General features: G+C 53.9%; 1 protein-coding gene across 1 annotated transcript in view; it reads right to left on the bottom strand.

Annotated features, from left to right (window-relative positions):
- Window positions 1-14,872, bottom strand: part of ACVR1C (activin A receptor type 1C) — a 33,790-nt gene extending 18,918 nt beyond the window's left edge. Inside the window, exons 1-2 of the mRNA XM_054177454.1 lie at window positions 14,747-14,872; window positions 1,194-1,424 (exon numbers count right to left, since the gene is read on the bottom strand). Of these exons, the coding sequence (XP_054033429.1) occupies window positions 1,194-1,424; window positions 14,747-14,819 (304 nt within the window). The 5' untranslated portion in view covers window positions 14,820-14,872. The remainder of the gene's footprint in view (window positions 1-1,193; window positions 1,425-14,746) is intronic.

Raw genomic sequence — 14,872 nt, 5'->3', positions numbered from 1 at the left:
CTCCAAAGAGAACTAAGGGGAAAGAAGGAGAAACAGCCCTGCAGGCTTTCAGTTGTGTGACCCAGGCCTCTGGAGCCTTGGAGCAGAGGTAGGATGAGGTTACCCCAGACACAACAGCTCCAGTTCCCATGAAGGAAGGAGCTGCCAAAAGTCCTGCAGTGATTCTGTAGAGCTGAGCTGGATCCTTGAGTCCAACCTCCAACCCAGCACCACCATGGCCATTACACCATGGCCCAAAGTGCCATGGCCACAGGTTTCTTGAACACCTCCAGGGCTGGGGACTCCACCACCTCCCTGGGCAGCCTGTGCCAGAGCTTGAATCATAGAATCCTTTTGGTGGGAAAAGACCTTTAAGACCAGGAGTCCAAGCACTCTCTAAAGCCATTCTCTCCCAGTTGTGCCTCCTGAAACCTCACAAATCACAGCACTGTCAGGGGTGGAAGGGACCTCAAGTTCCAACCCCCCTGCCATGGCCAGGGACACCTCACACTGCAGCAGGTTTCTCTCAGCCACATCCAGCCTGGCTGCAAAAATCTCCAGGGATGAGGCTTCCACCTCCTCCCTGGGCAACCTGTGCCAGGCTCTCACCACCCTCATGGGGAAGAATTTCTTCCTAACATCCAAGCTGAATCTACCCATTTCTAGTTTGGTTCCATTCCCCCCAGTCCTATCACTCCCTGACACCCTCAAAAGTCCCTCCCCAGCTTTCTCATAGCCCCCTTCAGATCCTGGAATGCCACAACAAGGTCTCCTCAGAACCTTCTCTTCTCCAGACTGAACAGCCCCAACTCCCTGAGTCTGTCCTCACAGCAGAGCAGCTCCATCCCTCTGCTCATCCTCATGGCCCTTCTCTGGACACCTTCCAGCACCTCCAGACCCTTCCTGTGCTAGGGGCTCCAGAACTTGACACAGTACTCCAGGTGGGGTCTCACCAGAGTGGAGTAGAGGAGGAGAATCACCTCCCTCGACCTGCTGGCTCTGCTTCTCTTGCTGCAGCCCAGGCTCTGGTTGGCTTTCTGCACTGCAAGTGGACCACCTTTAGCAGCTGTAAGAAATTCACTCTTCCCTGGAGCTGCAGCTTGGATGTTCCTGCCCGAAACCCAGCTCCCGCTTGCCAGGTGGCCTTCCAAGCCCATTAGCTGGCTCTCACGGCCCAGCAGCCCCAGCTCTGTCAGACAGCAGCCTGCACTCACCCAGGGGCAGGCGCAGGGTGATGTTGTTGCAGAAGTCGGTGTAGCAGCACTCGGTCTTGGTGACGTTCTTGGAGCTGTGGCAGAAGACCTGGGCGTTGAGCTCCGGGAGGGAGACGCAGGACTTGACCACCTCCTCGCGCCCGTTGGTCAGCATGACGGAGGCCCAGCAGGCACCCTCGGTCTGGCAGGTGAAGTTGGTGTGCTCACACAGCTGGCACACACACTTCAGACCTGAAAGAAAAAGAGGTTTCCAGATCACAGAGTCAACCAGGTTGGAAAAGACCTCAGAGATCATCAACTCCAACCCAATACCTAACACCTCCTGACAACTAAACCAAGGCTCCAAGTGCCACATCCAAGCCTTTCTTGAGCACCTCCAGGGATGGTGACTCCACCACCTCCCTGGGCAGCACATTCCAACAACTAACTCTCTCTGTGAAGTACTTTCTTCTCAGCCTGAGCCTCAGCTTCCCCTGGCACACCTTGAGACGGTGTCCTCTTGTTCTGGTGCTGGCTGCCAGGGAGAAGAGACCAACCCCCACCTGGCTACAACCTCCCTTCAAGTAGTTGTAGAGAGCAATGAGGACTCCCCTGAGCCTCCTCTTCTCCAGGCTAAGCAACCCCAGCTCCCTCAGCCTCTCCTCACAGGGCTGTGCTCCAGACCCCTCCCCAGCTTTGTTGCCCTTCTCTGGACACCTTCCAACAACTCAACATCTTCCCTAAAGTAAAGGGCCCAGAACTGGACACAGGACTCAAGGTGTGGCCTAACCAGTGCAGTGTACAGGGGGAGAATGAGGAGGAGAAGGATGCTGGGGTGACTGCTGGCTGTGGCAGGAGCAGAAGAGACTCATCTCGGAGTCTCCAGAGAGCAGAGAAGTCCTGACAGACATCGGCGTGAATCCGATCGCTGCCTCTGTGACACCATTTGTTGTCTTCACAACAGTCCCCATGCTGTGCCACCCTCCTGAAGGAGCAGCTCGTGGTGTTCATCTTCAGCACAGGCCCACAGCAAACTTCCCTGGCACCATATGTCTGTGTTTATCCTGGGTTCGGGGAGCGCCAGGAGCCACATCTCCTCCTGCTTCGGCTCTCGCTCGGCGCAGTCAGTCACCCAGCAACAGAAGAGATGAACCTCTTCCTTAAAGACATTACCACAGTCCTGGAAGAGCTGCCAGGAGCAAGACTCCTCAGAGCCAGATAAACTAGAGCTCTAGCAGCAGAATCACCACCCACACTGCCAAACAAACCCATTAGGTGAGGAAATGAAGGCGAGGCTGGCGCAAGCGTCTCCGGCGCCGCAGCTGCGTCAGCCTCGCGCTGCCTTCCTCCCCCTCTGCCATGGCCTCAAAATAAAATGGGAAATGGCCTTTCCCACGTCACCCTGAGCAGCTCTCTGACAGCTTGCACTGTCTTCTGGTCCTTTATGGACTGCCTGAGAGGAGCTGAGCAAAAGTGTCCTGGGCAGCTCCAAGGAAACATCGTTTCACAGTATCACACAGCATCACAGTATCACAGAGTATCACAGTATCACACAGCATCACAGAGTATCACAGAGCATCACAGTATCACAGAGTATCACAGTATCACACAGCATCACAGCATCACACAGCATCACAGTATCACAGAGCATCACAGCATCACCAAGCTTGGAAGAGACCTCAAAGATCATCGAGTCTGACCTGTCACCACAGACCTCATGACTAGACCATGGCACCAAGTGCCACATCCAATCCCCTCTTGAACACCTCCAGGGATGGTGACTCCACCACCTCCCTGGGCAGCACATTCCAATGACAAATGACTCTCTCTGGGAAAAACTTTCTCCTCACCTCCAGCCTAAACTTCCCCTGGCACAGCCTGAGACTGTGTCCTCTTGTTCTGGTGCTGGTTGCCTGGGAGAAGAGACCAACCCCCACCTGGTTACAACCACTTTTCAGGTAGTTGTAAAGAGCAATGACATGGGGTGAGGAGAGGATGGCTGAGGGGCTCTGTGACCTCACTCCAGCCATCTAAAACAGTACTTTCCAGGATGAAGAGGGACTTGCACCCATCTGTCACCAGAGCTCGCTGGAATCACGCTGGGGTACAAGTTTTCTCTCAGCAGAGAAGCGAGAGGTGCCACCACTGCTGCATTCAGAGAGTGGTTTACTCTGCTGGAGGTCCATTTTCCTTCTGCATCACTGACAGGAAAGCTCTAACTTCATTTCTCCTTTTTCTTTATAGAGTCATAGAATTGTTAGGGTTGGAAGGGACCTCAAGGATCAGCCAGTTCCAGCCCCCCTGCCATGGGCAGGGACACCTCACACTACAGCAGGTTGCTCACAGCCACATCTAGCCTGGCTGCAAACACCTCCAGGGATGAGGCTTCCACCACCTCCCTGGGCAACCTGTGCCAGGCTCTCACCACCCTCATGGGGAACAACTTCTTCCTAGTTCTGAGGGTTTTGCTCAAAGCAAGGTGTCCAGTCCACAGCCCACAGCAGAAAGTTCATAGAATGGTTTGGGCTGGAAGGAACCTTAGAGATCATCCAGTTCCAACACCCCTTGCCATGGGCAGGGACACCTCTCACCAGGCCAGGTTGTTCAAGGCCCCATCCTTGACCACCTCCAGGTTCCTAGACCTATGGAAGCCAACTGAGTACCCCACAGAGCTGTTTCTGTGAGAGGCCATTGCACAAAGAACAAAAAGAAACCCAGCTTTGGTCAGAGCTCTCAGGACTTCCACCACCGTGGGATAAGGTGATTGTGAAAGAGTTCAAGGGGAAAGGGCCAAAAAGGAAGGAAGAAGATGTGCTGCCAGAGTTCCACACTAAGGCACTTCACTCCAGCAGCAGTCAGGACTTCTTTATCTGCTCCTGCACAACATTTCCCTCCTCTGGTTGGGAAATTGGGAGAAAGTGAACAAGTGGAACATTGCACAGCCTCAGAGAGCTCTGCAAGACATCCAAACTCGGTTACAGGTCCCTGAGCACGTCACTCCCCAGCACTCATTAACTAATTTGTCCCAAATCTCCCCAAAGCACTGCATCCCCAAGATGCTCATGAGCAGCTTGCCTTGATGTGATTGGGAAAGACCTGGGAGACCCAGTGGATAAGGAGTTCTCTATGGGTCAGCAATGTGCCCTGGTGGCCAAGAAGGCCAAAGGGATCCTGGGGTGCATCAAGAGGAGTGTGGCCAGCAGATCCAGGGAGGTTCTCCTCCCCCTCTACTCTGCCCTGCTGAGACCTCACCTGGAGTATTGTGTCCAGTTTTGGGCTCCCCAGCTCAAGAGGGACAGGGATCTGCTGGAGAGAGTCCAACAGAGAGCTACCAGGATGCTGAAGGGACTGCAGCACTGCCCTGTGAGGAGAGGATGAGAGCCCTGGGGCTGATTAGTCTGGAGAGGAGAAGACTGAGAGGGGATTTCATCAATGTTTATCAATATCTGAGGGCTGGGGGTCAAGAGGGAGGGGACAGGCTCTGCTCAGCTGCATCCTGTGATAGGGCAAGGGGCAATGGATATAAACTCCAGCACAGGAGGTCCCACCTCTACATGAGGAGGAACTTCTTGACTGGGAGGGTCACAGAGCACTGGAACAGGCTGCCCAGAGAGGCTGTGGAGTGAACTTCTCTGGAGCCTTTCCAGCCCCATCTGGATGTGCTCCTGTGTGACCTGTGCTGGATTCTATGCTCCTGCTCTGGCAGGGGGTTGGACTCAATGATCTCTAGAGGTCCCTTCCAACCCCTAACATCCTGACTGCACAGCCAAGGACAGGCTGAGGAGAGAAGAGAGGACACCTCACAGGGTCCTTTGCTTAGGGACATCAGCTACAAGGACACTTTGCATGACAAAGAGGCATGCAGTCCCTCTTGTCTCCCAAAGAAGAGTGTGGCTGTGGCAAGATTCAAGTGAGCACCTGGACAGCCAGTGGAGGTGGCTGGGAAGCTGACTCACAAATCATCAGATGCCCAAGAAAAGGAGCTTCTGGATCAAAGACCACAAGGAAGAGGTGTTCCCTAGTTTAGCACTTCTAAGGTTATTATTTTCAAGGAATTTTTTTCTGCTGGCATTGCAAGAGGAGCTGAGACTCTATGGCAAGTGTTTGGAGGGACCCACCAAGGACAGGGTGACTTCCTCTTGGGAGCAGAAACTAAGCTGCATGACTTACCCAAAAAGCAACCTTTGTTCCTTTTAGCTCTCAGTGCAGCTGTAGGAAGACTCCCAGCCCAGACAAAGACACCATGGGATGACCCATGGAGGAGGAAGGATGGAAGCAGCACCTGGCTCCCCACAGACCAGCACGAAGATGCACAAGAGAGGGTGGTGTGGGCTTCCATCCCTTTTTCCTCTAGTGTCAGGTTCACACACATGAACTGCCAGCTCACTGAACAACAAGAATGACACCACAGGTGAAGAAGAGGCAACAGCAAGAGTTCAGACACCAGCTTAATGAGAGCAGCTGACAATGAAGCCAAGCCAAGAGCTGTAGTGCCACCTCAGAAGATCATGGTGAGACATGTTGACAGAAGGTGACTGATGCTGTGGGAGGCTCCAAACCTGGAAGTCATAGAATTGTTGTGGTTGGAAAAGACCTCTAAGATCATCAAGCCCAACCATTGACCTAAGACCACCATGACCTTTGAACCACATCCCAAAAGTGTTCAAAGCCAGGCTGAGGGAGCTGGGGGTGTTCAGATTGGAGAAGACTTAGAGGGGACCTTATCACTCTCTACAACTTGCAGTCAGGTGGGGGTCAGGCTCTTCTGCCAGGCAAGCAGTGACAGGACAGGAGGGCATGGTGTGAAGCTGCCCTAGGGGAGGTTTAGGTTGGCTACTAGGAAGCAGTTCCTCACAGAAAGGCTGATTGGGCACTGGGATGCTCTGCCCAGAGAGGTGGTGGAGTCGCTGTCCCCAGAGGTCTGGAAGAAAAGCTTGGAGGTGGCACTTGGTGGCAGGGTTCAGCTGATGTGGTGGTGTTGGGTCACAGGCTGGACTTGATGATCTCAGAGGTCTTTTCCAGCCTCAGTAATTCTGTGAACAGGGCCTTGAGCAAGCTGCCCTAGCGGGAGGTGTCCCTGCCCGTGGTTGTAAAGAGATGATCCTTAAGGTCCCTTCCAACCCAAACCATTCTGTGATGCAATGATTCTGTGAAAGAGGGGTCTGGCTCCACCAGCAGCTGCCTCATCCATGGAAGTGACAGCATGTGGCTGGCAGATTCATCCTCCTCTGACACATTGCTTCAGAAGAAGCAGTGACAGGTCTTCAAAACAGTGTGCTTCTTGGACTGCTATAGAAACTATGGAGCAGTTCCCTCTCTGGAGAGAGCTCTGGAGGTAACAGCAGAAGCCATCACAGGGTAAAAACTCCCTTCAGAAAGACCCTGCAGAAAGGGTGGGCACCCACCCAGGCAAACACCTGGGCAGATGAAGAAAAGGCATTACTACAGAACCAAAGAGGGTGTCTCAGACAGAATGGGAGACATCAAATAGCTCCAACGCTTGAATGCCTTTAAAATCCCTTCTGTGGGATGGGATTTCAGTAAGCAGCACCTTGGCTCTGGAAGGAGAGCATGGGGTACTCAAACCCTCTCTTTCAGAAGGAGATCACCAACCCTGAACAAATCCCAGCTGACAAAAGCTGAAGCCAGGAACTGAAAATAAACTGAGCAGAGAAAGGGCAGCAAAAGGCAGGGAAATGGTTTGTGTTGGAAGGAGCTGCCAAAGGACCTTTGCTGATTGCTGGTTAGCTTGGAGTAGGGGAAGATAGCTTGGACTAGGGGAGGCTGAAGATAAGGTGTGCAGCAAAACACTCTGCAAGTGTTGGGAAACACAGCTCATAGCTGGAGCTGAGGAATAATCTGCTGGGCTCAGTCCAGAAGGTGCTGACAGAGTGTCCAGGGTACAAATTCCACTGGGAGGTGGCTGCAGTAAGACAGCACTGACAGCAGGTCTGGAATGGACAGCAGCAAAAGAAAACAGCAGGGAAGGCTGAGTGCAGCCAAAACCAGCCTGAGAAGGTCTTTTACACCATGAAATCACACTGATGGGCTTTACACACAATCCCAGCGGGGTGAGGCTTGGAAGGGACCTCTGGAGAGCATCCAATCCAACCCCCTCCTCTGCCAAAGCAGGGGCACCCACAGCAGCTTGCCCAGCAGCACAATGCCCAGCTGGGTTTGAAAGCTCTCCAGAGAAGGAGACTCCACAACCTCTCTGGGCAGCCTGCTCCAGGCCTCCAGCAGCCTCACACCAAACAACTTTCTCCTCATCTTCAGGATGGAACCTCCTGGCTTCCAGTTTGAGCCTGCTGCCCCTTGTCCTGTCCCTGGGTACCACTGACAAGAGTCTGGCCCCAGCCTCTTGCCCCGCACAGGTCCTTTAGCTCTTGCTGAGCATTGATCAGATCCCCTCTGGGGCTGCTCTTCTCCAGGCTCCCCAGCCCCAGGGCTCTCAGCCTTTCCTCCTCACAGAGATGCTCCAGGCCCCCCAGCATCTTCACAGCCACTTCCATTCCCATCCAGCTCCCCTCCAGTCAAACAGCCTTTTGCACAGAAAGCAGGCACTGCTGAAGGATGGCACTTGACTTTGAAGATGGAAACCTGAATGGTTCAGAATTAATGTGTTAAGAGCAGCAAAGTATCTCAGAACAACACTTGGCAACCAAAACCATCCCCTTTCACTTAACTGCTGCTGGGTTTGCCCTGTTGAATGTCAGGCTACAAACACCTCCTCCTGGGGAAGTGAGGAGAACAGGAGTTCTGCAAAGGCAGCTCTGGTTACCTAGAATCAGTTTCCTGGGAAGCATGGAACCAGGAAAACTTTGGCTTGTTCATGCAGAGCATTTGTGCCACCACCCACCTTCAGAGGAATAGAATAGAATAGAATAGAATAGAATAGAATAGAATAGAATAGAATAGAATAGAATAGAATAGAATAGAATAGAATAGAATAGAATAGAATAGAATAGAATAGAATAGAATAGAATAGACCAGACCAGACCAGACCAGGTTGGAAGAGACCTTCAAGATCATCGTGTCCAACCCATCAACCAATCCAACACCACCCAAACCCATGGCACCAAGCACCCCATCAAGTCTCCTCCTGAACACCTCCAGTGATGGTGACCACCTCCCCAGGCAGCCCATTCCAATGGGCAATCACTCTCTCTGTATAGAACTTCTTCCTAACAGCCAACCTAAACCTCTCCTGGTGCAGCCTGAGACTGTGTCCTCTTGTTCTGGTACTGGCTGCCTGGGAGAAGAGACCAACATCTGCCTGTCTACAACCTCCCTTCAGGGAGTTGTAGAGAGTAATAAGGTCACCCCTGAGTCTCCTCTTCTGCAGGCTAAGCAACCCCAGCTCCCTCAGCCTCTCCTCGTAGGGCTTGTAGGCATGGGCAGGATTACATCCACGGCTCAGCACAGGGCAGTGGAAGGGCTGGGGACATCCCACACCTACAAAACCTGGCAACCTCCATCAGAGCAACTTGCACATCTCCAGATTCAGCTTCACATGGCCAAGGTTGCTGGGGGAGGGTGGGCTTCACCCCCTCAACAGGCATTCAACAGGGCTCTGGGCAGCCTGATCTAGTTGAGGATGCCCCTGCTGACAGCAGAGGGGGTTGGACTGCACACAGAATCGCACACACAGAATCACCCAGGTTGGAAAATACCTCAGAGAGCATCAAGTCCAACCTGTTGCCTGATACCTAACACCTCCTGACAACTAAACCATGGCTCCAAGTGCTCCATCCAAGCCTTTTTTGAACACCTCCAGTGACGGTGATTCCACCACCACCTGCCTGGGCAGCACATTCCAATGGCAAATTACTCTTTCTGTGAAGAACTTTCTCCTCACCTTGAGCCTAAACTCAGTGACCTTCGGAGGTCGCTTCCAAACCAGATCTTTCTATGGTTCTATGATTCACAGCATCCAAACTTAAGCATCCAGCTTGGGCCATCAGTTAGGACTTTGCTCTCTGCAGACATCTAGAGACAGTCCAGGATCATTCAGAAGCTTTCTGAACTGGGAAGGGCATTCAGATTGCATTTCTGAACTGGGGAGGAGATATTAGCAAAGCATCTCCTCCCTATCACTGCCTGCATGCCTCCATGTCAAAGCTCTGTTAATTACCAGGAGATCAGCACCTTAACAGCCACCAGGAGATTCATTTCCAGCCTACAAAAGTAACCCTGGGAAAAGCCCTGAGTCTCTCCCTCTGACACATGACAGGGAAAAGAATGAAGCAACAGGTAACAGTTCTGAGGGGCTGCAGCACCATGGTGTGACCCCTTCCCTGGAGATCTTTGCTGGGATCTCCCACATCTCAGTGCCAGAGCCCAGAACTCAGCCTTGGACAGGTTCTCCAATACAAGCTGAACTTGAAGGAACAGGCATGTCCAAGAGCTGGGATGGAGAGCAACCACACTGCTCCCCTTGCAGCTGTCTTTCAACAAGACCGAATGCAAGGTCCTGCATCTGGGTCAGGGCAATCCCAAGCACTGATACAGGCTGGGCAGGGACTGGCTTGAGAGCAGCCCTGAAGAAAAGGACTTGGGGGTGCTGGGGGATGAGAAGCTCAACAGGAGCCAGCAGTGAGCACTTGCAGCCCAGAAAGCCAACCAGAGCCTGGGCTGCAGCAAGAGAAGCAGAGCCAGCAGGGTGAGGGAGGTGATTCTCCCCCTCTGCTCCGCTCTGCTGAGACCCCACCTGGAGTCCTGTGTCCAGTTCTGGAGCCCCTAGCACAGGAAGGGTCTGGAGGTGCTGGAAGGTGTCCAGAGAAGAGCCACGAGGATGAGCAGAGGGCTGGAGCTCCTCTCCTATGAAGACAGACTGACGGAGTTGGGGTTCAGTCTGGAGAACAGAAGGCTCCAAGGAGACCTTGTTGTGGCCTTCCAGGATCTGAAGAGGGCTCCAAGAAAGCTGGGGAGGGACTTTTGAGGGTGTCAGGGAGTGATAGGGGTGGGGGGAATGGAACAAAACTATCAATGGGTAGATTCAGACTGGATGTTAGGAAGAAGTTGTTTCCCATGAGGGTGGTGAGAGCCTGGCACTGGCTGCCCAGGGAGGTGGTGGAAGCCTCCTGCCTGGAGGTGTTTGCAGCCAGGCTGGATGTGGCTGTGAGCAACCTGCTGTAGTGTGAGGTGTCCCTGGCCGTGGCAGGGGGGTTGGAACTGGCTGAGCCTTGAGGTCCCTTCCAACCCTGACAATTCTATGAAAAGAAACACATCCTGGCCAGACTAAAGCTCAGAAGAGTCACCTGCAAGAACCAGTAAGGATCTAGAGCCTCCTCCAAAAGGCACCATTAAATTCCATCCCCTCATCCCACATACAATCTTTTATCTCTGCCAGTTATTGGCAGACACTCTGGTAGATGATGGAGTCAGGCCATGAAGTGCTCACAGTTCTCTCCCACGTTGTCTCATAAAAGCTTTTTCATTACTATTAAAGCTTCTTACCAAAAGCAAGGAAAACAGAGCCTGGGTGACCAAGAGAAACGAGCAGACAGCATCAGGCTGATGACTGCCATGGGGCAGGGGATGAAGTTGGCTGGGGTGCTCTTGTGGGATCTCGCTCCAAGGACACCCTGGTTTGGGTGCTGGACCACAGGAAGGGTTTTCACTATCACCATTCAGCCAGGACTGAGCAAACCAGGCTACTAAACTGGAACAAAAGGCTTTTTGCAGTCACAGGATCATCTGGCTTGGAAAAGACCCTTAGGGTCATCCAGTCCACCCACTGCCTAGCTCTACCAAGTCTGGTGCTAAACCGTGTCCCTCAGCACCACATCTCTCCAGCTTTTAAACACCTTCAGGAATGGGGATTCAAACACCTCCCTGGGGAGCCTGTTCCAGGTTTGGAGAACCCTTTCAAGCAAGAGGCTTCTTCTAATCTCCAACCTAAACCTCCCCTGGTGCATCTTGAGGCTGATTCCTCTCATCCTGTCCCTTGTTCCTTGGAAGGAGAGACCAATCCTCACCTGGCTGCAACCTACTTTCAGTGAGTTGTAGAGGCAGAAGGTCTCCCCTCAGCCTCCTTTCCTCCAGTCTGAACACCCCCAGTTCCCTCAGCTGCTCCTCACCAGCCCTGTTCTCCAGACCCTTCCCCAGCTTCATTGCCCTTCTCTGGACCTGCTCCAGCCCCTCAATGTCCTTCTTGGAGTGAAGGCAAAGAGAAGAAAGTGGTTCTCTGGACCTGTCAGTGCCACAGCATCACACAGATGTGCTGGGGCTGGTGCCCAGCTTTGTATGTGGGCCACGCACTGCTGCCTTGTGTACCTCAGCCTTCCATTCCCAGCCTACATTCCACAGGAAGCCCTGGAATGAACCCAGCGTGCTGAAAATCTGGAGTTTGAGTGCAGGAGGCCTCTCCAGCAGCTGTTTATAGCTCCAGAGATCCCATTTTACAGCATGGAACAGCCAAGGTGACAACACTGTTTGAACACAGCTCTCCTCACAAAGCAGGAGGCCAATTTTGTGCTGTTTTCATGCCTTTATCCTTCCCTTGCAGTTCCCACAGCAATCCCTCCTGCTTCTTCTCTTCAAAGAGAGAGTTTGTATCACACCAGGCTGTTGGCAGGGGATGCTCCCAGACACCCAGAGCAACAGCTCTCCCCAGCACCATGGTGAGGAGCCATCTCACACCTGTCTGGTTTGCACACAGGCATCTGCCTGCAGAGCTCATGGACAATTAAAATGCATTTCAGTGGGAAGCCAAATCTCACAAACATGGAATTTGCCTAAAGGCTCTCTTAAGATTCAGAAAATGGTTTGGGTTGGAAGAGACCTTGAAGATCATCTAGTTCCAACCCTCCTGCCATGGGTAAGGACACCTCCCACTAGCCCAGGTTGCTCAAGGCCTCATCCAGCCTGGCCTTGAACACCTCCAGGGAGGAGACATCCATGACCTCCCCAGACAACCAGTTCCAGTGTCTCCCCACCCTCACTGGAAAGAATTTCTTCCTAATCTCCAGTCTAAATCTGCCCTCCTCAAGCTTCAATCCATTCCCTCTTGTCCTGTCACTACAAATCCTTATCAAAAATCTCTCCCCAGCTCTCCTGTAGCCCGGTTCATGTACTCAAAGGCTGCTCTAAAGTCTCCCTGGAGCCTTCTCTTCTCCAGGCTGAACACCCCAGCTATCTCAGCCTGTCCCCATAGAGGAGGTGCTTCAGCCCCCTGATCATCTTTGTGGCCCTCCACTGGACCCACTCCAGCAGTTCCATGTCTCTCTTATGCTGGGGGCACCAAACCACCTTGTTCTGACCCCCCCTGGCATGGGCAGGGACAGCTCCCATGAGAAAAACCAAGCAGCTGAGTGCCAAGCACTGCAAGAGGCTCAGGTGTCCTCACCACACACAGCAACCAGCAGCCTCAGCTCCTCTGTCTTTAGAAACCTTCCAGAACACTGAGGACCCTTCACTCCCCCCACATAACATGTGAGGAGCGTAGGAGAGTTTGCAAAGCAATGGATACAACAAGCTGAAGATGATGTGGAACAAAGGTGGTCGGAGCTGAGGGGGAAGCAGTTCTGAGAAGCCCACAGAAAGTGAGCAGGTGCAGTAGGAGCATTCACTACAGCAGCAGCAGCAAAACTCTTTCCTCCTTAATGCTGTAAATACTCCTGAATGCTGGGGCATAAGTGGATACTCTCCAGGAGACCTCCAGGGCCCAGCAGAGCATCTCCAAACTTGCAAGAGAAAGAACAGGGTGGGGGGAAGTGTACAGTAATTACAGGACTAGGGGGGACAGAACAAAACTGGAAATGGGTAGATGGAGATTGGATGTTAGGAAGAAGTTCTTCCCCATGAGGGTGGTGAGAGCCTGGCACAGGTTGCCCAGGGAGGTGGTGGAAGCCTCATGCCTGGAGGTGTTTGCAGCCAGGCTGGATGTGGCTGTGAGCAACCTGCTGTAGTGTGAGGTGTCCCTGGCCATGGCAGCGGGGTTGGAACTGGCTGAGCCTTGAGGTCCCTTCCAACCCTGACAATTCTATGAGCAGACAGGTCTGTGGTGGAGAATGAAGAGAAGTAGAGCTGATCAAGCAGACACAGAGCACTTCACACTCCAAAGCAACCACTGCTGCAGAGCTTGTTAGGTTATGTGTGGCTTCCCTGGTACCTGCTCTGAAGAGCTGGGAGAGTGAAGAAGCCATCTGCCCATCCTGGACCATACCTGAGCCAAGCTCTGAAAAGCCAACTAAAGGGTAAAGCAAACTAGAAGACAACAACACTACAACTTCAGAAGACACAATAACAGAAGGTTGTTTGATATAATTGACAATCAAGGCCAGGGAGGTTCCTTAGTGTACTGATCAGTCTCCAGAGGGGCATGGTGGTGGCCACAGAGCTGGTGAGGCTTCAACTGAAGCACACCAGGGTGGAACGAGAGTGCACATGGGGTTGCCTGTGTCTGTGGTTCACTTCCAAGCACGGATATTAAAACACAGGACAGAATTTGGATAGCTGGGAGCTTACACTCCTTGAATGTAAACAAGGTTCACCAAACAGACAGTACCGTAGAGAAGTACTTCAAACAGCAGCAGCTGAGCTCTGGGACTCCCTCTCTCCCAAAAGATGGGGCTGTAGGAGCTCTTGGACAAGGAAACAGGACAGTCCTTCCTGTCATCTTGAGGCTGTAACCACCTCCCTCTGCAAGAGCACCCAGAAACTCCTGAGGTGCAAGCACTGAGGGAACAGCAAATTGAGGTACACCTGGGAGAAAAACTTCCTAATGTCTCACTGCCCTGATCCTTCCCGGCTGTAGGCTCAAGGAGCAGTGCCTGAGGGCACAGGCTGGGTCTGCAAGGGAAGGACCGAGGGGAATGAGCATGGCACACAGCTGCTGTGCCACAGCACAACCTGCATGCCAGGAAGCTGGACACCGTGTGCTTCAGACCCTGCCCAAAGCCCCCAAGCTGTCTGGGAGCCTTGTTCCGCCACTGGCTGATGGTTCAGGATGAATTATAGTGGGATGGGATAGGTGGCCCCACACGACGCCCGGCGTGGGAGCCTCTCGCCACGACTGACAGCAGCCAGACCGAGAAGATGCCTCCGAGCACAAGCGACCTCCAGCACAGCGCTGGGTGCATCCCAGGCTACCTTCGGGGAGGGATGTTCGGGATGCCCCTTGCCCGGCCCCAAGATCCGGGAGTCGGGGCTTGCGGGACCCCCACGCGTGGGCCGGCCCCGGGCTGGGCCCTGCCGTAAGCCCCCACTGACCCACTTCTGCCCGCACGCCCAGCGCCGGTCAGCGCCTTAAGCTCCTTACCCTTCGGGAACCGGCGCTGACCCAGGCACCGGCACCGGGGAACACGGGCACCGGGGGGTCCCGCTGCTAGGAGAGGTCCCGCTGCGGCGGGGGACGTACGGGACAAGGAGGAGATGCTGGGGGGGCTGTGCTCGGTAGGGAGATCCCCGCCGCCCCGCAGCGATAGTGCATCGCAGCTGCGGGCCGGCGGCACGCAGGGCATCGCCGGTGCCTCTCCTGCTACCTCTCCCGCTGCCTCCCCCGGTGCTGTTCCCGCTGCCGCTCCCGGCTCCCGCTCCCGTTCCCGCTTGTGCTGCCGCTCCCGCCCTACCTGCGCAGAGGGCCAGGCCAGCGGCCAGCAGGGGCAGGGCCGCCCGCAGCGCCGGGCCGGGGGCCCGCTCCATGGCCGCGGGGGGCCGGACCGGATCGCGCTGCCGCCGGCAGCCCCCGGTGCCGC

This window comes from Dryobates pubescens, chromosome 2 (genome assembly GCF_014839835.1).
Source record: "Dryobates pubescens isolate bDryPub1 chromosome 2, bDryPub1.pri, whole genome shotgun sequence".
Lineage (NCBI taxonomy): Eukaryota > Metazoa > Chordata > Aves > Piciformes > Picidae > Dryobates > Dryobates pubescens.
The sequence above is the reverse complement of the archived record's forward strand: the minus strand, read 5'-3'. Positions and strand labels throughout refer to the sequence as shown.